The 25,905-nt window shown below is 40.5% G+C and overlaps 1 protein-coding gene across 9 annotated transcripts in view; it reads right to left on the bottom strand.

The window, feature by feature from the left end:
• nfia (nuclear factor I/A) overlaps positions 1 to 25,905 on the bottom strand; it is a 732,272-nt gene that overhangs the window by 37,583 nt on the left and 668,784 nt on the right. For 7 of the 9 annotated variants that reach the window (XR_011961149.1, XR_011961150.1, XR_011961147.1 and 4 more), the window contains one exon: positions 25,481 to 25,572. The exons of the other annotated variants lie outside the window; for them this stretch is intronic. Coding sequence is in view for 1 of the 7 variants with exons in the window: in XM_072574236.1 (XP_072430337.1) it covers positions 25,481 to 25,572 (92 nt within the window). In the remaining 6 variants the exon portion in view is untranslated. The remainder of the gene's footprint in view (positions 1 to 25,480; positions 25,573 to 25,905) is intronic. 9 annotated transcript variants of the gene reach the window in all.

Raw genomic sequence — 25,905 nt, 5'->3', positions numbered from 1 at the left:
GTGTTAATTATTCCTGTATCAAGGTACTCAGGAAGACAGCAAAGGATGAAAAGGGGGACGGGTGACACTGTTGATTGAGGAAAATTATTGTTGGAGGAAGAGGATAGCATCAACATCACGGTATTTCCCATCAGTATCCTGCAGTCACTACTGACTAGAAACTGAACTGTGATGGCCATATGGAAGTGTAAGTCTGAGAATGTTATAGTGAGTGATTAACTTCTTCACTCCTCAAGGTCTGTCCACTACCTACATTGCTCAAGTGAGGAATACTCACTATATGGATGTAAGTTTGCTCGCTGAGCTGGAAGATTTGTTTACAGACGTTTCATCACCATACTAGGTAACATCATCAGTGAGCCGCCATGAAGCACTGGTATTCGTGACCTGCTTTCCATGTGTTTAGGTTTCCTTGGGTTGGTGATGTCATTTCCTGTGGTGATGTCATTTCCAATTCTTTTTCTTAGAGGGTGGTAAATGGGGTCCAAGTCAATGTGTTTGTTGATAAGAGTTCCGGTTGGAATGCCATGCTTCTAGGAATTCTCATGCATGTCTCTGTTTGGCTTGTCCTAGGATGGATGTGTGGTCCCAGTCGAAGTGGTGTCCTTCCTCATCTGTATGTCAGGGTCATAGTACTCTCCAAATGTCTTTATGAGTAAACTTTCAGCACTATTCAAAATGCTCAACAGCACGGAGGACAATGCAACCCACCTGACTGGTACCCTATTCACGACCACAAGATTACATTTGCTCCATCACTTATACAGTGGCAACGGCATGCCCCATCTGCAAAATGTACTGCAATATCTTGGCCAGCAATTTCGAACCACCTAGATGGACATATGTAGCAAAAACATGGGAACACCACCTGCTGTAAGTTTCCCTCCAAGTTACTCAGCATCTGCATTTGGAAGAGATTGCCATTCCTGAAGTGTCAGTGGATTAAAATCCTGGAGCACCTCTTTAACTATGGGCTTTACTAGGTCATATAGTCTGTAGCGGCTCAAGATAACAGATCTCCATTGCTTTCTTAAAGGCAATTAGGAATGTCAAAAGTGTTACCTTTGTAGCAGTTTTCACTTCCCAAAAAAGAATAAAAACAAGCTCATGTTCCTCCTTTAATCTGCTCTTTACAACCAACCTCTTTGTCCAAGCTTTTGATCATTGTTCTTGTATCACTTGATGTTATTTGGTGTCAATTTTTGTTTCGTAATGCCTCTGAACATTTTGCTTTGTTAAAGGTGTGATGTGAATGCAAGTTTGTTGTCAATTCTCTGTTGGTTAAAAATTGCTTTTGGGTGAATTTTGATTGATATATTGCATAACTCTTTTCTGCACATTGTGACAATATAAGAACATCAAAGAAGGAGTCGGCTCATCAGAACTATCCAATGAAATCGTGGTTGATTGTGGTTAGTTCCATATACCTGCTTTTGGCCCATATTCCTTCATACTTTGCTGAATAAAAAATCTCAAATTTAAAATTAAGAACTGATTTAACATCAACTACTGTTTGTAGAAGAGAGTTCCAAACTCTCATACCCCGTGTATGTGTAAGTGCTTCCTAACATCTCTCCTGAATGGTCTGGCCCTAATTTTTAGACTATGCCTCCAAGTTCTCGAGTCAACAACCAGGGAAAATAATTTATCTTTATCTATGTTGTCTTTTCCTGTTAATGTCTTGAAACTGCAATTAGATCACCTTCTAAATCCACAGAAAACAGACCTAACTTGTATAATCTCTCCTCATAACTTAACCTCTGAAGTTCAACTAACAAGGGATCATATGACCACAAGAAGCTGACCATTAAGGTGTAGCATAGAAAGAAGTGTGTCACTTTATTGTTACTTTCCTCTGAGCTAACAGTTAATATTATGCATCAATGTCTGGATAATAACTGTTCCACAATCATGCTTCACCAATGGGAACATCTGCATGCAGAACTCTGACCTCATGTAACAATAACTGCTCGTTAGAGTTGGCTTGATTGAGGCTGTTACATTGATGATGAGGGTTAAACACTTACTGCTGCAAGATGCAAATACAAATTACTAATCTGACTTCCGCAAGAGAGGGATGTAGAAGAAAAGACAATCAAGATTGACCTTATCAGGCTCTGAAAGGAGTGGATATTATTTACCAAAACTTAACTAATACTTAAGAGTTCAGTGGCTGGGTATGACTGCTGAGGTCTAAAACCCACATTTGAGTGGCTGGACAATTCATGGATCCTGTGCTAACCATGTAGGAAACTTGAAATGTTTGTTACCTTAGCTGCATTATGGCCACACCCAGAGTTTACTAGCTCATAACTCTGAGGGATAAATGAGAAAATTTGGAAAATGTTGCATGGGTGCGGCATCACAATGAGCTGGAATTCCTTTGAGCTCACTTGAAGTATATCAGAATGGGTGGATAAAATGTCTAACTGTGTACATTTTCTACTGTGGCAAATGGCAAGGAGCAAGGATTGCACATCCATCTGCCCATCTACCTAAATGTATGTATGAAGTGCTACTCTTTCCTGTTAAACACTTAGAGCTAAATTTTGTGATTGCTGGCCTGACTGCTGACTGGAAAGCCAGCAGTAACTCTATGACAGCCTTTTTCAGAAAAAAGAACAGGATGAAATGTTAACCAGGCAGTTACTTGGGGTTAGATGGTGCTTCAATACCTTTAAAGGTTGACAGCCCACTTTCAAGAGCTGCTAGCTAATGAAGTCCCAAACAAAACAGCAAGTAAATCTTGATATTGACACTAACTTTTCAGACTTGTCTTGTATACTTCAACATGGAGCTCCAGTACAACCAGTATATTCATTTCCAAGCAGTATGTTTTTAAACTGGTTTTTCTTTCTGTGACGGCTGGCAGTTCTTCAGGCTCGGTAACGGTGGCCTCTGATGGAACTTCTGCCGGGACACTGACCGCCTCAACCTGTCCACCCCCCCCTTACCCATTCCAATCTCTCACCCTCATAATGCGCAGCCCTCCACTCCTTCTGCTCCAACCCCAAACTCATAATTAAACCAGCAAACAAAGGGGGGGGGGGGGTGCAGTGGTAGTTTGCCGCAATAACCTCTACATTGCTGAAGCCAGGCACCAACTTGAAGACACCTCCTCCTACCGCCCCCTCGACCACAACTTCACCTCCCATCCCCAAACCATCAGCTCCCAGACTGTACACAACCTCATCACCTCAGGGGATCCCCGCCCACAGTTTCCAGTCTCATAATTTGGGAACCCAGAAACAGATGGTGCAACCTCCGACCCAAGATCCACAAGCCTGACTATCCCGGCCAATCTATCATCTCAGCCTGCTCCTGTCCCACCTAATTCATCTTCACATACGTCTATACTGTCCTATCCCCTCTGGTCCAGGAACCCACATACGTTTGAGACACCACCCACGCCTTTCACCTCTTCCAAGACTTTTGTTCCTCTGGCCCCCAATGACTCTTCTTCACCATGGACATCCAGTCCCTATACACCTCCATCCACCATGACCAGGGCCTCCAAGCCCTCCATTTCTTCCTCTCCCAATGCCCCTACAAGTACCCTTCCACTAACACTCTCATTTGTGTGGCTGAACTGGCCTTCACCCTCAATAATTTCTCCTTCGAATCCTTCCAATTCCTCCAGACGAAAGGGGTAGCCATGGGCACCCGCATGGGCCCCAGCTATGCCTGTCTAATTGTTGGTTCTGTGGAACCGTCCATCTTCCGCAGTTACATGAGCACCATTCTCCACCTTTTCCTCCGCTGTATTGATGACTGCATCGGCGCCACCTCTGCCCTCAAACGCCAACCCTCCAACCACAACAAGGACAGACCCCCCTCCCCCCCAGTCTTCACATTCCAGCCCACCAACTTCTGTATACATTGCATCATCCTCTGCCATTTCCGCCACCAACAACCTACCCGCCCCTCCCGGCACCTTCCCCTGCCACTGCAGGAATTGCAAAACCTGCGCCCACACCTCCCCCCTCACCTCCATCCAAGGCCCAAAAAGAGCTTTCCATATCCATTAAAGTTTCACCTGCACTTCCACGCATGTCATTTATTGTATCGGTTGCTCCCGATGTGGTCTCCTCTACATTGGGGAGACAGGACACCTACTTGCAGACCGCTTCAGAAAACATCTCTGGGGCACCCAACCAACCTCACTGCCCCATGGCGGAACACTTCAACTCCCCCTCCCACTCTGCCAAGGACATGCAGGTCCTGGGCCTCCTCCACCACCACTCCCTAACCACCCGACGCCTGGAGGAAGAACCCCTCATCTTCCACCTCAGGACCCTCCAACCCCATGGCATCAATGTGGATTTCACCAGTTTCCACATTTCCTCTCCCCCCACCTTAGCCCAGTTCCAACCTTCCAGCTCAGCATTGCCCTCTTGAACTGTCCTACCTGTCCACCTTCCTTCCCACCCATCTGCTCCATCTTCCCCTCTGACTTATTGCCATTACCCCCACCTCCATCCACCTATTGAACTCTCAGCTACCTTCCCCCCCAGCCCCAGCCGCCTCTCATTTATCTCTCCAGCCTGGAGCTCCCAGCTTCATTCTTGATGAAGGGTTTTGCCTGAAATGTTGATGTTCCAGCTCCACGAATGTTCCCTGACCTGCTGTGCTTTTCCAGCACCACACTCTTGACTCTAATCTCCAGCATCTGCAGCCCTCAGTTTTGCCTTATGGTATTATGTCAGGCCTTGAAGCAGGCCGCAGAGGATAGACCACCCTCCCCTTTAAGTATACTTTAACTTACCAACTAACTGGCTCAATTAGTTCCAGGTGAAAAGACCATCCTCAATCCTGACTCAGTCAGGGATGAGTGAGTGAGTGATAGAGAGAGATAGATAGAGAGATAGATAGATAAGCTGGGAACTTCTGATCCTGCCTCACTGAGGGGGGGGGGAAGGGGAGTGGTGATAAAATGATGCACATATTTCCTAAATTCGATCAATTTAATGAGGCTGTTAGTTACAGGGGAATTTCTTTGTTTGGTAGCCTGATGAGAAAAGTATCACTGGCTGGTACTGGAAACTAAAAACAATAATTATTTGGGACTCAGAACAGGAGCTGGTTGTCAACCCAACCAGCCTGCTGCCCTTGCACACATTCCTCTTCTTTGGCCAGGTCTCCATAAAGGAGTCTCTTTGCAAAGAGAAATTATCCCTTGTACGGCACATCCAACTTTTCATCGGACATTATTTGAGCACAACCTCAATGAATTCAGGGACCTAAGGACTGCTGTCAATTTGATGATGGTTCTGGAGGCAGGAATGACCCTGCTGTATTGATGCTCAGTTTGTACTGTGGTACCCACAGATATTATCAAATACATCTGTAAGAATGACCCTTAGTCGCCTAGAAATCTCAAGAAATTCCACTATTAGATGCAATTCATAGTTTTGGAAATAAATTTAAAAGCTAAGATTTGGATGAATTAATTAGTGGTGTAGTGGACAACGAAAGAAATTATCTCAAAGTACGACAGGACCTTGATTAGACAGGCTGATGGGCTGAGGAGTGGCAGATAGAGTTTAATTTAAGTTAGTGTGAAGTGTTGCATTTTGATCAGCCAAATCAGGGCAGAACCTATACACCTAATGTTAAGGTCCTGGGGAGTGTTGATGAACAAAATGACCTCGAGGTGCAAGTTTATAGTTGATTGAAAGTGAAATTGCAGATAGACAGGAAGTGAACCTGGCATCTGGTATGCTTGTCTTTATTGGTAGTGCAGGGTTAGTGGTGCTGGAAGAGCACAGCAGTTCAGGCAGCATCCAACGAGCAGCGAAATCGACGTTTCGGGCAAAAGCCTTTCATCAGGAACGTCAATTTCGCTGCTCGTTGGATGCTGCCTGAACTGCTGTGCTCTTCCAGCACCACTAATCCAGTATTTGGTTTTCAGCATCTGCAGTCATTGTTTTTACCTTTATTGGTAGTGCATTGAGTATAGGGGTTGGGATGTCATGTTGCAGCTGCACAGGGCATTGGTTCCGCCACTTTTGTAATAATGTGTTCAATTCTGGTCTCTCGGTTTTAGGAAAGATGTTGTGAAACTAGAAAGGATTCAGAAAAGATTTACAAGGATGTTGCCAGGATTGGAGGGTTTGAGCTACAGGGCGAGGCAGAATAGGCTGGGGCTATCTTCCCTCGAGTGTTGGAGGCTGAAGGGTGACCTTGTAGAGCTTTACAAAATCATGAGGGGCATGGATAGGGTAAATAGACAAAGTCATTTTCTCAGAGCAGGAGAGTCCAGAACTAGAGGGCATAATTTTAAGGTTAGGAGGGAATGATTTAAAATGGACCTAAGGGGGAACATTTTCCATGCAGAGGGAGGTGTTTGTATGGAATGAGATGCCAGAGGAAGTGATGGAGGCTGGTACAATTACAACATTTAAAAGTGTCTCGAAGGGTACATGAATAGGAAGAGTTAACAGGGATATGGGCTTAACACTGGCAAATAGGACTAGATTCATTTAGGATATCTGGTCAGCATGGACGAGGTGGACCGAAGGGTCTGTTTCTGTGCCGTACAGCTCTCTGACTCTATTCATCTAACTTGGAACTCCTTTCAAGTAACACCACTGAGTTCTTTACGGTTTTGATTTTAAGACATTTTTCTTATTTTGCAGACACTTCATCATTTTAAACATACTTCAAACAATAGACTTTGCAGAATATTACAAACAAATAAATTGATTGTTTTGCTTTCTCCCCACAGTGCAACCACCCTACAATGCCATTGTCTAACTTTAAAGATTTAAAATGGTCTTAGAAAATTCCATACCAATTGAGTGATTTTTTTTTCAAACATTACTGTTCATTTAAATGCAGTCAGAAGCCCTGCTTCTTTCAGAGGCAGGTGCTGTAAGTTGCAGAAATGGTTAGCAGATGAAACTTCTCCCATCATGGAACATGCACAGGAACAAAATATTTAATGAGAAGTAAAGAAAAAGCCTCTTAGAGAGTGTTAACTCTGCCATTTCGCTATCTCAAAGAACATTTTATGCTTGAGTAATAGCTTCCTCTCATTATGCCTTTCTATTGCTCATGAAAATACATCAAAGAACACTGCTGGCCTACCTGATCTACCAGAGGGGTTTTCAGGATATTGCGGTGCAATTTCTAAAGAACCCAAGTGTCAGCAGCGAAAGACCCCCGCCGACAGGCCAGTTCAACACTAATATTTCACCAGTCATTACATTGCGGAAATCTCTTGACAAAAGACAGCTCATTTCCTGCTTTCTTTCCCCCGTTTTGCTTGTTTTTTGGAAAAAAAAAGGGGATTGTGGTCTTGTTGGAAAATAATTACAATAAACGTATTCACAGCATTAGGATTATAAGGAAAATACCCAGTTCCTGCTAATCAAAAAAGAACAGGAAACATATAACCCTGATAGAAAATACAGGAATGTGATTAATCGTAAATGGCAAGTCATCGGTTTTCATTTTGAGTAAATATGGCTAGCCATAGGTGAGCAATTATTTATAGGAAGGCAATATTCACTTGTTAATTGTTTATCCTTTGTTAAAAATAGTTAACAATACATGGGGAATCATTTAGTCTTCATTTTCAGGTAAAATATTGGGATATATTAAATGGTCACTTTATTTAAATATGTAGCATCACTGTTGTAGATACAAATATAACTTTTATTTTGGTTAGTGTGACATGAAATAAACTTTGTAGGAACTACTGCAGTTATTTATGAAAGTGTATCTTCAGAAATACAAATGCACAGAGAAATGCCTGAACATTTCTCCATGTTCACAGATTGAGCTTGTTCTAAACCAAAGCTTCTTGTCACATTTTTACGAAGCTGGCCAAAAGCAGTGCTACTTCTATTAGAAATTGAGGGTTTCACAAAAGCCTATCTGACTGCATTTGGGCACGACATTAATTCTTTTGCTGAACAGTAGTGCTTCTTTCTAACCTCCCCCTTAGGAATGTCGCTCTGCAACAAGTTCAAGTTCATGCCACAGGAAGACACTCTTGAGCAGCTTGCAGTGAGAATTAATTTTCACGTGATTCCTCTGAACTTATGCTGTGTAGAGTTGTTTCCAGGACCACTGAAAGGAATTTTCTTCGTTTTTTTTAGAAAGTATTAACAGACAGGATGAGAGGCTTAGTAGCTAGCTATTAACTCTTCTGTATCTGCATTTTCTGTAGTTTGCCTTCCAGGAATGGTTGCTTTTTAACTAGTATTTAACGAATGAACTTCTAAATATTTAGTGGCTTTATATTATGTAGAATTTTTATTGATTGTACATGAATTATATTTAGATTTTATTGTCACATGTACTCAAGTAGAAGTACAGTGAAAAATGTACAAAGTTGCCATTCTTTGGCACCAACTTAGGTACAAAAACAGAAATTAAAAAAAACATCTAAGATACAAAAACCTGAATTAAAAAACAACAAAGCAGAAATATAAAAATAAACAGAGCCAAGAAGAAAGGGAGGAGTGTCCAGATCTAAAAGTCTTCTCTCCATAACACAGTCATATCTCCCTAAAGTAAGTAGATATTACTATAAAAATAAATATTTCATCATTGTTCACTCACAAGCAATATAATTTTAAGAAATCAGGAATCAGTATCTTCTGAAACCAACTGTAATATTTGCACCATCATTTAAGTCAACAGTGGAGAACATAAAGCTGAGTGTTCACTGAAGTTGTACTGCACACTGGCCTTGTGAGATTTCTCAAATTTAGGAATGTTGCCAAGGTCTTACCAGACCACAGGGTTGCTCTCTCATTAGACAGAGAGAGAGAGAGAGAGAGACAACTGGTGATGGTTTAACTAGAGGGCCACCACATCTCAGGCGAGGGGAAAGGTTGAAAAGAGAGTCCTTAATGGTAACCCTCAACCAGCGAGAATTGAATGTATGCACAGCAGCTGTCCAACCAACTGAGCTAAAAATATCTTAGACTTTCCAAAGGCTGTTTTGAAGTTTTACAGATTTTTCATTCCTTTGTGAATTAACATAGTTTTTAAAGTTTCCACATAAATATTACCTACTGTGATGAGAAAAAAAACCCCTAAAAACTGTGTGACTTCACAGTCCCATTAAATGTTCACTAGACTTGCTCAAAATTTCTGAAAGAGGCATGCAGCATGACTCAGCTTGAGATAGATAGAAAAATTATAGGCAGGATTTCTTGCAAGCTTTTGAAACCCACTGCTAGGCTCAAAGTGGGATCAGAGGTCCTCACTATGCCATGTACAACCACTTCACCTGTGAGTTTAAAAGCAGGAAGTGTTGGTGAAACTCAGCAGGTCTGACACCATCTTTGGAGAGAAAAACAGAGTTAGTGTTTTAAGTTTCAGCATCCATTTCAGTAAATTACCTTGCTCCCATGTGAACATTTCCATTCTTGGACTGCAGCATGGCTCGAATCAAGCTCAATGCAAGCTGGGAAACAACACCCCAGTTTCCACTTCGGAACTTCACAGCCTTTAGGATTTGATACTCAACTTCAGGGTATAATCTCTGCGCTCTATTTTTCTTACACTCCCTTTTGTTTGTGGCTTGTTTGTCCTGCTGTCAGCAGTATGGATCCATTTTTTCCATTACACAGCTAACATTACACCCATGTTGCATACCTATCTCTCCTTGATCACCTTTGCCTTTTTCTCTGGTCACCTCACTATCTGTCTACAGCATAAAAACACATACTGGACTCAAAACATTAACTTCATTTCTCTTTCCAGAGATGCTTCTAAACCAGCGAAGTTTCTCTAGCACTTTCTACATTTATATCCGATTTCCAGCATTTGGAGTTTGTAAACTTAGAACATCCACAAGTTTCCCAACTTAGCCATGCTGTCATCAGAGAGGAGGCCTATTGTCTTATAGGAGACATTCAAGCTTAAGAGCAACAGCGTGATGCCTCAGTAGGCAAGTGAGGAAGAAGACATCCCAAAATGAAGGTGCATTGCCCTTAATCTTTTCCAAATGTAAAGTAACAAAAGGCCTTTGGAGCTCTTCTTAGAAGAACCTGTGTCTTCTGCTGAATTCTGGCAAACAGGAAGTCTTACTAAGTTTGCCTAGAACACTAGCCCCTCTGTATGCCACCAGAAAGCCTCCTCCCAAGATTGTTCTCTGTCCATAGAGATATCTCCATGCTGCCTGGAAAATTCCACCTGACCTTCAACAATTATTGAATACCCCTCCAATTAGATCTGTTAGGTTCCCTACAGTATGGAAACAGGCCATTCAGCCCAACAAGTCCACACCGACCCTCCGAAGAGCAACCCACCCAGACCCATTCCCCTACATTTACCCCTGGCTAACGCACCTAACACTACGGGCAACTTAGCATGGCCAATTCACCTAACTTGCACATCTTTGGACTGTGGGAGGAAACCGGAGCACCCAGAGGAAACGCATGCAGACACAGGAAGAATGTGCAAACTCCACACAGACAGTCGCCCGAGGCTGGAATTGAACCTGCGATCCTGGTGCTGTGAGGCAGCAGTGCTAACCACTGAGCCACAGTGCTGCCCTTATGCTTAGTGGGGGCTAAAAATTCATCCTGTATTTAAATTGATGCTCATTTCTAACAGGGTCACTTGTGATTGGCTAAGAGGCTTTGCTGGAAGAGCACTGGGTAGGTAGCCATCAGTATCCAGTCTTGCAGCAACATCTGTGAGAACTGCTAATGAAAACTCAATTGTAGCACTTCTTGATATAATATTGCTTCCAGCTTAACTAATAATTGGGGACACAGTTGAAAGCTAGTGATACAGTATTTAATTTGTCACTCACAAACATTCAATAATTTATATTACAAATTCTGGATGTGATTTGTAATGTAATATATTGTGTCATTGGTAGTCATTTTGTGAAATGAATGTAATTAGATTTACTTTTATGGATAGGATAAGTGTATTACCCATTCCTTGTACAGCTGTTGACAACCACAAAAAGATTTGTTTTAAAGAAGTGGTCTAATCCTTAGAGTCTTGTGACTCTCAAATATAGACACTAGACAGATTTTCTCAAAACAGTGTTTTTCTTGTTTCTAAGCATTTTTTTGAAAACTAAATTTAATTGCAACAGCACTCGTGCTCGCAAGATACAAAGACAAGAGGACTACAAAAGAGGTGTCATGATGTTAAATATTTTTTAAGAGAATTGAAAAAGTGTCTAATTCTCTTGTCTTTTGAAATTGGTGTTGAAAATATTGCACGTTTGACAATTTATTAGTTTATTGAAGAAAATGGAGTTTGGATGTTTCTGATGATGAACTCATTGAGGCTTTCTTCAGGCAACTGTAGGTTTTTGGCTTTGCTCCAGTCAAATTTGTATTCAACGTTTTAGAGTAGATCTGGCTTGGTTTTGTAAATCTGTAGATAAAAGACTAGCCCTACTTCTCTACTTGTTAATTTAAGTGGACTCAAAGCAGGGTTTTAGTCTCTTCCCTCTGTGGGCTTCTTGTCACTTAAATTGATTCACATAAGGCTGCTTTCGAGATGTGCACATTCCAACCTTTCAGCAGCCATTACTAAACTTCAAGAGGCATCCAGAAAAGAAAAGATGCAGTCTGTATTCAGGAGTCCAGCACCTGTCCCCCTGATAATAGCTGAAGTGAAGCTGGCACTGTGTGAGGTGGTTGCAAGGAGATAGAAAAGATCAGCTATGACTATCACTGCATACACTAATACTAGTTGTTAAATGTGCCCTTCTAATGATTGCACAGTCTTGCATCAATTCTGGTTTTGATTCATAACCTGACAAGACTGAAACTTTACAGACAATGGCAGATTTCTGTATTTCATACTGACTGGCAGCCAGCTTTTTATAGCTCACAATCATTGGCAGGTACCTGTATTTCACACAATTTGTGCCAAATTCCTACACCTCTAAAGGACCATTCCATGCATCTGTAGTTCATGATCACTGGCAGCACACTCTTGTACTTCATACAGAATGATTCTTGTCCCTCACCATCACTGGCAGATTACTGTACCTTAAAAGATAGGGAGTTAGGAAACAAGTTTTAAAAAAAAAAGGACGTCAGTGATCTCAGGATTGCTACTGGTGACGTGCTAGTCTGAGTAGAAATGGCAATACATATTAAATGAATACATAGCTGGAAAGATGGTGCAAGGTAGAGGATTTCGGATTCCCGGGGTATCGGGACCAGTTCTAGATGAGGTGGCATGAGTACAAATTGGATCGGTTACTCTTGGGCAGGACTGCAACTGATATTGGGAGATGTATTTGCGAGTGCAGTCGGTCAGGTTTAAACTAAAATGGCAGGGGTTGGGAACTGATAAAAAGAGATACATGTCAGAGAAATAAGGGCTAAAATAAAAAGCAGAAAAGGAAATAAGAAAGATAATAGGCAGAGAATTCAAGGGCAAGAATTAAGCAGAGCCACAGAATGCTCAAAATCTAAACCTTAAAAGTTTATGAACCTGTCGCAATAAAATGGATGAATTAGTCACACAAATGGGTATAAATGGATATGATAAAGCAGGGATTACAATGATGTGGCTGCAGGGTGACCAAGAATGGAACAGAATATCAGAGACTTTCAGTTTTTAAGAAAGCATGATGAAAGGAAAAGGAAGTGGGATAGCACTTAGAGTCATAGAGACGTACAGCACGGAAACAGACCCTTCGATCCAACTAATCCAGGCCGACCAGAGGTCCCAACCCAATCTAGTCCTACCTGTCAGCACCCTGCCCATATCCCTCCAAACCCTTCCTATTCATATACCCATCCAGATTCCTTTTAAATGTTGCAATTGTACCAGCCTCCACCACTTCCTCTGGCAGTTCATTCCATTCACGTACCACCCTCTGCATGAAAAAGTTGCCCCTTAGGTCTCTTTTATATCTTTCCCCTCTCACCCTAAACCTATGCCCTCTAATTCTGGACTCTCCCACCCCAGGAAAAAGACTTTGTCTATTTATCCTATCCATGCCCCTCATGATTTTATAAACCTCTATAAGGTCACCCCGCAGCCTCAGACGCTCCAGGGAAAACAGTCCTAGCCTTTTCAACTTCTCCCTATAGCTGAAATCCTCCAATCCTGGCAATATCCTTTTCTGAACCCTTTCAAGTTTCACAAAATCCTTCTGATAGGAAGGAGACCAGAACTGCGTGCAATATTTCAAAAGTGGCCTAACCAATGTCCTGTACAGCCGCAACATGACCTCCCAATTCCTGTGCTCAATTCTCTGACCAATAAAGGAAAGCATACCAAACACCTTCTTCACTATCCTATCTACCTGCAACTCCGCTTTCAAGGAGCTATGAACCTGCACTCCAAGGTGTCATTATTCAAAAACACTCTCTAGGACCTGACCATTAAGTGTATAACTCCTGCTAAGATTTGCTTTCCCAAAATGCAGCACCTTGCACTTATGCAATTGTGAGGAAGAACATTAGTTCTCTTGATGTAGAATCTGTATAGGTTGAGCTTAGAAGCACCAAGGGGCAGAAACCGAAAATAGAGGTTGCATGCAGACCCTTAAATTGAGATAGAAATATTAGGCAAGGCATGAAAAAAAGGAAATTAGAGATACAAATAATAAAGGTATGACTGTAATTGTTGGCCATTTCTACCTGAATTTAGTTTGAGCAAATCAAGTCAGTAACAGTACTGTAGAGAAGGAATTTGTGGAATATGCAAAGGATATTTTATGAGTCAATATGTTGAGAAACCAACCAGAGAAAAATTCATTTTTGCCTGGGTATTGTGTAATGAGGAATTGACAATAGAATGCATACAGCCTGAGAGAAGAGTGACCACAATAAAATAAAATTCTTCATTAAGATGTTGTTTCATACACTAGGGCCCTGAATTTGATTAAAGAAAATTACAACGGTCTGAGGTGTGAGTTAGCTATGATAAATTGGAGATTGCTATTTAAAACGATGATGGTAGATAGGCAATGGAAAACCTTTACAAAGAGCATGTATGAGTGGCAAATGTTGTTCAGCCCAGTCTGGTGTAAAAATAAAATGGGAAATGTGGTCAGACCATGGCTAGCAAGGGAAATCAGGAATAGTATTAAATCCAAGGAAGAAGCATACAAAAAGCAACAAACTGGAGGACTGGGAACATTTTAGATTCTAGCAAAGGGAGACAGAGAGACTAACTAATTAAGAGGGAGAAGATAAAGTCAGAGAGTAAGCTTGCAGAGGATATACAAACTGATGGTAAAAGCTGTGAGAGGTATGTAAAGACAAAAAAGCAGTAAAGGCGAATATAGATCCCCTATAGTCACAAACAAGGGAATTTACAATGGGGAACAAAGAGATGACAGACCAATTAAGTACATACTTTAGATCTGTCTTCACAAAGGAAGATACAGATAACATTTGAAAAATATGAGGGAAGGCAGGGTATAGTGGGAAGAAATATTAGGAGGGAAATGGTGTTGGGGAAAACTAATGAGATTAAGGACAGATAAATCCCAAGGGTTGATAAACTTTATCTGAGAGCATTTAAGGAAGTCTAGAAATAGCAAGTGTTCTCGTGATCATCATTTAAAATTTGAGAGAATCTAGAACAGTTCCTTTGGATTGGAGGTTAGCTAATGTAGCCCACTATTTAAGAAGGGAGACAGATAGAAAATAGCAAATGGTAGACTTGTTTGCTTGACATCAGTAGTGGTGCAAAAAAAGCTAGATGCCTTTATAAAAGATGGAATAGCATGGCACCTGGAAGACAGTGACAAGTTCAGACAGCATGGATTGATGAAGCTCAACAAAGCAACTGGAAGGTTTTGAGAAAAGTTGAGATGATAAGGGAGTTTGTCTGAGTGGTTTACTTGGATTTTCATAAGGCTTTTGGTAAGGTCCCAAATAAGAGATTAGCATGCAAAGTTAAAATGCATTGGATTGAAGTTATTGGAATGGATAGAGACAGAATGGCAGACTGGAAACAAAGAGCATGCATAAAGAGTCTTATTGCAAGTTGCAGGCAGTGACTAGTGGGGTACTGCAGGGATCATTGCTCGGCCCCAGGTATTCACAATACATACACAGTAATAACTTAATTGAGGAATCTATGTGTCATATCTGCAAGTTTGCAGATGATGCAAGCTGGATGAGAGGGTATGCTGTGAGGAGTATGCAGACAAGCTTCAGTGTGATTTGGATAAGTTACATAAATAAAAGGCAGATGTAGTAATAACATGGATAAGTGTGACGTTATCAACTTTGATAGCAAAAACAGGTTGACAGATTATCTGAACAATAACAGATTGGGAAAAGGGATGTGCAAAGAGAATTGGGTTTCCTTGTAACTCAGTTCCTGGAAGTAAGCATGTAAATGCACCAAGTGGTGAAGAAGGCAAGTCATATTTTGGTCATCATAGTGAGAAGATTTCAGCACAGGAGCAGGGATGTCCTGATACAACCATAAAGGGCATTGGTAACTTGTGTTGCAGACGTTTCGTCCCCTGTCTAGGTGACATCCTCAGTGCTTGGGAGCCTCCTGTGAAGCGCTTCTGTGACGTTTCCTCCGGCATTTATAGTGATTTGTATCTGCCGCTTCCGGTTGTCAGTTCCAGCTGTCTGCTGCAGTGGCCGGTATATTGGGTCCAGGTCGATGTGTTTATTGATTGAATCTGTGGATGAGTGCCATGCCTCTAGGAATTCCCTGGCTGTTCTCTGTTTGGCTTGTCCTATAATAGTAGTGTTGTCCCAGTCAACAAACAACATGAGTTCGACTGGGACAACACTACTATTATAGGACAAGCCAAACAGAGAACAGCCAGGGAATTCCTAGAGGCATGGCACTCATTCACAGATTCAATCAATAAGCACATCGACCTGGACCCAATATACTGACCACTGCAGCAGACAGCTGGAACTGACAACCGGAAGCGGCAGATACAAATCACTATAAATGCCGGAGGAAAGATCACAGAAGCGCTTCACAGGAGGCTCCCAAGCACTGAGGATGTCACCTAGACAGGGGACGAAACGTCTGCAACACAAATTCCCAGCTCGGCGAACAGAACCACAACAACAAGCACCCGAGCTACAAATCTTCTCTCAAACTTTGAGGGCATTTGTAAGATCGCATCTTCAATAGTGTGTTAGACCAGATGAGGTCTGAGTACAAAGAACTCTACCAGACTAATTCCTGGGTTGGTGGGACTGAAGTATGGGGAGACACTGGATCGATTAGGACCACATTCACTAGAGTTGAGTAGAATGAGGGGGCCATGCCATAGGAACCTATAAAATTCTAGCAGGAACAGCGCAGTTGCAGGAAAGATGTTCTTAGTGACTGCGGAGTCCAGAACCAGGGGTCACAGACTATGGATAAGAGATACACATTTTAGGACAGAGTTGCAGAGGAATTTCTTCGTGCCCAAGGGTGGTGAACTGTGGAATTCTTTGCCACAGGAAAGCTGTTAAAGCCAAAATATCGAAGACTTACAAGAAAGATATGTTAGGACAAAAGGGATCAAAGGATAGGGGAAGAAAATGGGAACAGGGTACTGATGATCAGCCATCATCATACTGAATGGTGGGAGAAAGTGAGGACTGCAGATGCTGGAGATCAGAGTCGAAGTGTGATGCTGGAAAAGCACAACAGGACAGGCAGCATCCGAGGAGCAGGACAGTCGATGTTTCAGAGGGCTTATGCCAAAAGGTCGACACTTCTGCTCCTGGGATGCTGCCTGACTGGCTGTGCTTTTCCATATTGAATGGTGGAGTAATATCGAGGGGTGGGTTGGCCTACCTGCATTTTCTTACATTTTCTGTTTCTAAACAATCACTTTCAGGTTCCTGTAGCTCATAGTCACTTGACAAGTTCTTGTACTTCATACTGACCGATAAATTCCTATAGCTCACAATCACTGGCAAATTCACAGTGTCCAGCAGTTATGTTAGGATTTGCAGAAATGGTTGATGACAGCTTGGTGGTTTTAGCTGATTAGGAAATGCTGGCTATCAATCACTTTGACCTGCCTTCTGTCAAGCAGCATCATTGGAAGTAGTCAGCATTATAGTTGGCTCAGCATTCATAGATCTTTGCTGTGTCATTTGCTATGTTGTCAAAATCAATCAACTTCCAGAGCAAGATAAATATACAACTGCAGGCTTAGTCGTATTGCTACCAAGTGGGCACAAAGCATCATTAATGCTTCTCTCCATGGGTCTTGCCCACTTTTAGAAATCCCAGATAGAGGTTGCCAATGAAAAATCCCATTGCTACTGGTGGGAGCAAGAAGAAAATAATTCACAACTGACTCAAAGATTTCTGAGAATGTAAGTGCCAAGAATGGAAAATTAAGATTAAGCAACCACTGAATTACTTTGAAGAGTGTTTTCCATTACCTTCAGTACCTAAAATCCACTGTCTTTTAGGAACCCTAAACAAAATGAGCAAGAAACGGATCCATAGTCAGCATTCCAACATCACATCAGGATTGATATGGGAAGTGCCACCCAACTGGTGATGGCTTCTACAGTCACAGGAACCTCATGCTAGAAAACAGCGCATCTGTAAACATTGTAGAATCTAAGATGGACAATCTTTGCTTCTGGCTGCCTATTTTACTCCATTGGGTGACCAGGAACTGGAAAACTTAAGCTAGCCTTTAAATCAGAACACAAAGATGGTGCAACACAAAATTTTAGTGACTCAAAACATGTTGGCATAGAAACGTGTGTTGCATGGTGACGCAAAATGAACAGTGAATGGAATTAAATCAAGGCCAACCTAATATTATCTGTTTCACCCCTGTGGAGTTATGGCCAAAACCTTTGCATTCTTTGAGTTTATTGCCTAGAATGTAACTGGTGTCTGATTACACACACACACATCACTGTGTAGTTAAAAATCACACAACACTAGGTTATTTTTTAACTTAGTCCACCCCAGTCCAACACTAGCACCTCATCATCATCACTGATGTAGCACACTAAAAGAAAATATGTGAAACTTCATGTAGTATTATAAGTAATATATTATCGTAATTATTGTGAAAGATAACTTAATGTGATCCACAAATGTGTCACTTTTTGCTATTTTTAACTTTGTTTAAGCATTTGAGCTTTATAAGCTAACCATGAGTAATCTGGTGGAACTAAAATAAAATAAACCCATGGCTAAGAGAATCCTAATGCACAGAATTAAAAATATTAAAGAACTATTTTCTTGCATTTTCCAGCAGAGTTTTAGTTAAAATAAAGGCAGTCCATTAAAACCTGCCTGCAGGTCATTGGTGCCATTAAGGATAGATTTCAAATCAAAACACCTCAGAAAGAAAATCTGCCAGTGTTGTCTGGCCATACTGATTTACTGCATGAACTAAGAATCTATTCTATTGATAGGGCTGAATGTTTTAATGATATTTGTGCAAAAATGTGAACTGAGTGCAGTCTGAGGAAAACTGCAGAGGGGGAGAAAATGCTGCAAGTTGGTCAATGTCTTCATCATCTACAAAAATAACTGCATTTCTGTGAAACCAACAATTATGCAGAGCTCTGAGTTGAGGTTAATTAATAATGCACAACCACCTGATTAACTGAAGTGCTCTTTCCTGTGTAAACATTTAAAGATGCATAAGGTAGAAAAAGTAGATGTCATATTTTATTTTTGATGCAGTGCACTCTCGCCTTCCATTTCTTTCCTTCAACAATTACTTACTATGCTGACAAAGTCAATAAATTGATCTTCCTTCTGATGTGCTATACAGCAAGCTAATCCAATACTGTGCTATCTGCAGCAAAAATAATCAGGGAAAATGGATAGAAGAGACAGCAGTAATATATGTACTTCTTTATACTCCACTGGCACCAATCTATTGATAGTCAAATGTCTTAAAAAGCAAATCAGATACTCCAATAATTATCTAAACCCCAAATGCTCATAAAGCATTTTGTTCCAGTGATACTAAATAAATAGTTAGCTAGTTTATAACAGAATTGTTTCCAATGGAAATAAATCCATTTTGTTAATTCACGATGCTGTAGATTGTGTTCCATTTACACTGCAGGACCAGTTGTGGATGACCAGCAGCAACATGTAGCCAATTATGCTACTTGTGAAAGGTTATAGTTAATATATTGTTGAATTATTGTGATCCAGACATTCTAAACATACCAACAATGTAAGGATTGCCAAACAGCAACTAGAAAGAGTATTTGCAGAGGAATTGGATTGCACTTTTGACAAAATAAATAAAGTTAAAATAAACATTAATCTGTTGTCTTCTACTTTCCTGATAATTACATGACACAACAATGATGACGTTACTAATTGATGTGGCAAACAATCTCCATCAGATAATGTACATAAAATCCAGAAAAGAAATAAGGTCAAGTCCCAGTTGGAAGTTTTGCATACCATTGGTCCAAAGCTACCTATTGCACCTCTTCAGATTGAGGTTACTGACGGCACCAGTTCACCTGATTTATATTACATAACCAACAGCTGTGTATTGGCTCATGAATAGTCTAAATGTCTTGCATCATGTTATGTGCTTTATTTATATCATGTCTTTTGGATGCAATGGAGGTGAATTGGTCTTCAGCAATATTACAATATCAATGACAAGGAACTGAAATCCTGCTTTTATCCTGCCTGATTTCCTTTTATGTCAGAGACCAATTTCACCCCTCATATCTTTGTTGGTCGACAAACTTTACTGAGAAATGACAAAATGGGATTTGCATGGTCTAATCATATCAAATGCATCTAAAACAGTACCTTAAAAACAATATTCTATTGATGGAAGAAGGGTGGGATCAGTCGCTGTTGACTCAATTTTAACTGACCATTTCCTTACTGACTGGTCAGGTTCAATAACTGACATTTGGTGGGTAATCCATGTTCAGAATTTTCCATCAACACATGGTACAAGTGGACCATTCCAGTTATACTGATGCTCTTGAGATAATTAAATCAAATTAAATTGCCTGCAGCAAAATAGATTGGCTAGAAAAAATATATTGATGGGAAAAGGAAGTTTGTTGGAAAAGAAAGAGGAAGTGTAACGAATATCCCATCACCTGATTGGATTGAATCAGCTTCTGAATCAGTACTTGTACAAAATTAACCTCTGAAGGTGGGCTTGTTTATTATGGCACTAACTCTGGATGCGTACATAAATCAGCATGAACAAACTACATTCTAGAGGTCCAGCCTTCAGTCCAATCTGACCTCTGAAATGCAGCATCATCTATTCGTAAAGTACAATGAATGTCTATAGCATTTGCATATAAAGTAGGACTCTTAGTAAAATAGAAAGAATTATTTCCTTCCCCTTATTGGCTGTTAAAAATGTTTGCACATATTCAATTGCCTTTAAATTACAGATTTTCAACAATCTCTTTGCTAATTTTGGTCAACTGTAACTCATACGATCAACAATCTTTGTGCACGACCTTCTGTAAATTGTTGTCAATCATTTTGAGATCAATGAAAGTCCAGCAATTAAAGTTGGTTTAAAATATTTCTAAGCATTTAAACACAAGGGAGATGCCCTTTAATATCACTGAAGGTCCAGATAAGATTTAAGGAGTGAAAAAAATGTTCTAACTGTCAAGCAAAACATTCCATAGCATGAGACTGCTGTTTTGCAGTTTCTTGTTTAGGCAGCAGTAACTGCAGATTAACAGCTTAAAGAGCTAAGGCTGCTCCCCAAGTTACTTGGAATTTATTAGGTTTTTTAAAAGAACATGCTGTCAATGTGAAATGAAGCTTTTGTGACAGGGTCTCTATTATTGGATATTTTAAAAAGGATTTGATTCAGAACACAGGTCACTCAATCCTTCAGATACACATTTTTTTAGCTTTCGTTATTCTATCATTCAGTCAGCAGTGTACTTTCTGTGACCCATCTTTTCTCAATCCAAGAGAATTCAATGACATGCTGTTTCACCTGTATAGTCTGAACAGCTGTAAACTAGAGCTGTTAATAAACACAGAGACAGCACCAAATTTATTATGCTACTGATGAGTCATTACAAAATCGTGTAAAGCCATTGCATTTAGAAATATTACATTCTCATGTATTACGGTGTATATCACCACTTTGCAATGTTATTAAAGTGATTTGTTAGTCTTAGGAAAAATCTATTGTTTTGCTTTAATGAATTATTTACTGAAAATAACATTGTTGGAGCTTTTTATCTTGCATTCTTCAGGAATATTATCAAGACTACTAATGTAACATTTATACAGTATGAAGAGAGTGTGCTCATTGGCAACTGGACAATGCCTGATAGAGATAGTGTTATAGAGAATGTACCAATTAATGATGACTGACAATTCACAGTCAGACTTTGTTTAAATTTTAAACAAAGCAGGTAACCTCTGACTGGTCAAAACATTGTCCTGAGAAATGAACCAGAAATGTGTGTTATTTAGTTTGTGGAGTTAAACAGATGTAGTCTGACAAAATGTTACGTATGTCTGCAAAAAGGGCATGCAAGATGCTTCCAGTAAATGTAAATTCAAGTGCTCCATACTGCAAGCACAAAAGCCCTAACTTGGCAGCATATTCTTCACATACTCAAAGTTACCCAGCAAATTTCAGTTGTCGAATTATGAAATCTGGATGTTGGATGTTGTACTGCCAGCTTTGCAAGCAAGGGCTAGTTGGGTACAATGAATACCATGCTTTTGGTGAAAAGCCAAAGGGAAGCACTATTTTATTTGATCCGTCAGAATTTGTGATGTGCTACTTAGGTACCTGCCATCAGACTGGCACTGAAACTTATAATCCCCTGGAAGGGTTAGGTACCTTAAAGTTTGAGCAATGGATGAAGGAAGCCATTTCACATTACGACTAAGCAGTCGAAACACAAGTAATGCTTGTCACTAACAGGATGCTGCCATTAGGCCAGAATGATATCTGAATGTGTAATGTGGTAATATGAATGTCAGTCCTGAATGATGCCAGATATGTAGGTCATACTTCCCAAAGACTTGCAATTATCAAACATCATGCTCCTTCTGTTGTCCACAGTAAGTAAGGTACTAACTCTAACCAACCTGACTGGGCGGCATGGTGGCAAAGTGGTTAGCACTGCTGCCTCACAGCGCCAGAGACCCGGGTTCAGTTCCTGCCTCAGGCTACTCTCTATGTGGAGTATGCACATTCTCCCCGTGTCTGTGTGGGTTTCCTCCGGGTGCTCCGGTTTCCTCTCGCAATCCAAAAATGTGCAGGTTAGGTAAATTGGCCATGCTAAACTGCCTGTAGTGTTACGTGAAGAGGTAAATGTAGGGGAATGGGTCTGGGTGGGTTGCACTTCGGCGGGTCAGTGTGGACTTGTTGGGCCGAAGGGCTTGTTTCCACACTGTAAGTAATCTAATCTAATCTACTTTCAAAACCTGCAACGTGTCTAGCATTGTTGTGATTCTTCAAATGGACAACATTTACTGGATCATTGAGTGTTTGAAGCACACCAGTTCTCAACCAGTGCTGACCTGTTTGTTCCAATATTTAAACAAACTTGGAAGCTAACTGTCAATCTACAACTGGTGCATTCTCATTGGCAACACATTCACCAGAGACACTTATCAACCAATCAGCACTCTCCTCTCATGGCAATATGTAAAGCTTTGACAAATATGTCTTTCTTCAGCAATGCTTAAATTCACTATTACCAAATGACAAGAATTACCCAAGTTCACAGATCTCAATGAGACTTATTTCATCTGCCACACCTTTGTCAATAAATGCGTACAAACATATTAGCATTTGTAAACGGAAGCAAAGACAATATTTTAACATGAGCATTCTATAATAAGTCATATTGAATAAACAAAATGAAGTATTGGAAAAACACAAATGTAAAAAATGTGTTTTGCGTGTTAGGTTCTCCCCTACAGTTTAAGTACATCCATCCAGCTGTCACACACTATTTCCCAGCTAAAGATGTACAAGGGCCACCTAAGATCTAATCTCTCCCAGATCTTTTATGATGATCATCTCCTCCCTCCTGCAGATCTCTCAAAAATCACAAATTTACTACTGACATAATCTATCTCCTCCTCCATTCTATCACAAAGTGTTGGTGCATCAATACTGCTACCTTCACAGACATAAGCCTTGCAATCTTTAGGATTGAGAATTGTTTGAATAAATATTTGTTTTAAGGATTAAAAACGTGAGCATAAGAAAGCCAGATTTAAGTCAGAAACAATCAAGGCTACCTGCATGAGGTATCTAGGAATACAGGGAGAAGTAGCCATTTGGATACAGAACTGACTCAATGGTAGAAGACAGAGGGTGATAGTGGAGGGTTGTTTTTCAGACTGGAGGCCTGTGACCAGTGGAGTGCCACAAGGATCGGTGCTAGGTCCTCTACTTTTTGTCATTTACATAAATGATTTGGATGCGAGCATAAGAGGTACAGTTAGTAAGTTTGCAGATCATACCAAAATTGGAGGTGTAGTGGACAGCGAAGAGGGTTACCTCAGATTACAACAGGATCTTGACCAATTGGGCCAATGGGCTGAGAAGTGGCAGATGGAGTTTAATTTAGATAAATGCGAGGTGCTGCATTTTGGGAAAGCAAATCTTAGCAGGACTTATACACTTAATGGTACGGTCCGAGGGAGTGTTGCTGAACAAAGAGACCTTGGAGTGCAGGTTCATAGCTCCTTGAAAGTGAAGTCGCAAGTAGATAGGATAGTGAAGAAGGCGTTTAGTATGCTTTCCTTTATTGGTCAGAGTATTGAGTACAGGAATTGGGAGGTCATGTTGCGGCTTTACAGGACATTGGCTAGGCCACTGTTGGAATATTGCTTGCAATTCTGGTCTTTTTCCTATCGGAAAGATGTTGTGAAACTTGAAAGGGTTCAGAAAAGATTTACAAGGATGTTGCCAGGGTTGGAGGATTTGAGCTATAGGGAGAGGCTGAACAGACTGTGGCTGTTTTCCATGGAGCGTCGGAGGCTGAGGGGTAACTTTATAGAAGTTTACAAAATTATGAGGGGCATGGATAGGGTAAATAGGCAAAGTGTTTTCCCTGGGGTCGGGGAGTCCAGAACTAGAGGGCATAGGTTTAGAGTGAGAGGGGAAAGATATAAAAGAGACCTAAGGGGCAACTTTTTCACACAGAGGGTGGTACGTGTATGGAATGAGCTGCCAGAGGATGTGGTGGAGGCTGGTACAATTGCAACATTTAAGAGGCATTTGGATGGGTATATGAATAGGAAGGATTTAGAGGGATATGAGCTGGGTGCTGGCAGGTGGGACTAGATTGGGTTGGGATATCTGGTCGGCATGGACGGGTTGGACCGAAGGGTCTGTTTCCATGCTGTAGATGTCTATGACTCTATTTTAAAATAATGAAAAAGATTCAACTTTCCATTCATAATGTCATTTGTCAACCATAGATCTTGCAATTGCTAAAGCACTCTAGTCTACAACTGGTGATCTTAAAACTTTGCATAACTATTGCATCAACAATCACTGGATTTGAGCAGAATCAGTTTAGAATGGATACAGGGTGGAAGTTTTAAAAATTCTGAACTTTAGTGGATATGAATTTTGCAGACAGAACACGTTACATTTTAGCACCAGCATTTTAGATTAAATTCCTGATTCTTGTTGATTTTTTTAACTGAGTAGTCCTTACAGCTAGAAACTAAGCTCTTTCTTTGAGTCAGAAAAATTGCACAACTATCCTTATAAGACATTTAGAGGCTTTACTATGTAAGTAAGATGAGATTGGACTCAGACTTGGACATGGTACCATTTTATAGTCTTTCACAGCAACTCTCATTACACACTGGTAATATCAAAAGCATCCCTCTCTCATTGTTACATTCAAATGTGTCAAAAATGTGTCAAATAAAACAGATGTTGCTTTTCTCAAGGTAGGCATGATGTGTTATGAACTTTAATTCTACTTTATGGGTGATTGTGTTAATTTATAGCTTTTTCTGCACACAACTGAAAATACATTAAGTACATCAATAATGTTGAAGTTTCAAAATCTATACAGCAAGTTAGTTTCAAACCATTAAGTTAATACAGATCTTTCAAAAATGCAGAATAAAATCCTACCATATGCAAGACTTATAAAACAGCTGAAACCAGCAGCTTTCTATAGTATAAAATAGAATTTATACAACACTTTGTCTTTTCCAGAGAAAACCTAAATAGTAATTGTAGTAAGAAATGTGAATGTAAACCTAGCAAGCTAATGTACTTTATGGGTTTTCTGAAGATAAGCTGGAAGACAACATCTTTTCATTTTGAAAAGTTTGCATTTCAAACAGTGTCAAATGTCAGATAGCCTAAAAGGACACATGGATTTTACTTTCAACTTGTAAGCAGACTTCCGGTACGTTCCAATAAAAAGGCATTTTCCTCTTACAAGTGGAGCATAAAGACATTTCTGACAGATCCCCAAAGGCTATAACAATATGCTGTCTGATAGCAGCAAATGAATGATGTTCACTGCACAGAGATACACGATCACAAAAAGCTACACTGAATACAGAAAGGTTCAAAGCTGCCCACCTGTGGCTGTTGAGGGATATTTACAAAGCTGGGATCCCGTGGTCCAACACTCACGAATCGGTTTGCAGGGGAGGTGCTGGGTGTCGAATAGGCTGTGAAGGGAAGGGATACATGCGTTCAGGAAGCAGCAGTGGGTCGCACACGAACAGCAAACATCTTAAGCCTGACTGAAAGACTGCAGTGTTTACAGACACAGTCACTCAAACTTATTCCTGGTACTCACTTTTTAATCACCTGATAATGGACTTGAAACTTAAGCTACAGCTTCAAAAGATCACATATATGGGCAAGACAATTTTCTTATTTTTGTAGGGCAATAACCACAGTACTACAAGAATCCTCCTTAACTAAATTTCTTTCAAGATATATCAACATGGAAGCATAAATGTAAAAGGTCACAGAAAGTATCATTTATTGTGATGTAA

This window comes from Chiloscyllium punctatum, chromosome 7 (genome assembly GCF_047496795.1).
Source record: "Chiloscyllium punctatum isolate Juve2018m chromosome 7, sChiPun1.3, whole genome shotgun sequence".
NCBI classification, from domain to species: Eukaryota; Metazoa; Chordata; class Chondrichthyes; order Orectolobiformes; family Hemiscylliidae; genus Chiloscyllium; species Chiloscyllium punctatum.
This window is presented reverse-complemented; position numbering and strand designations above follow the sequence as displayed.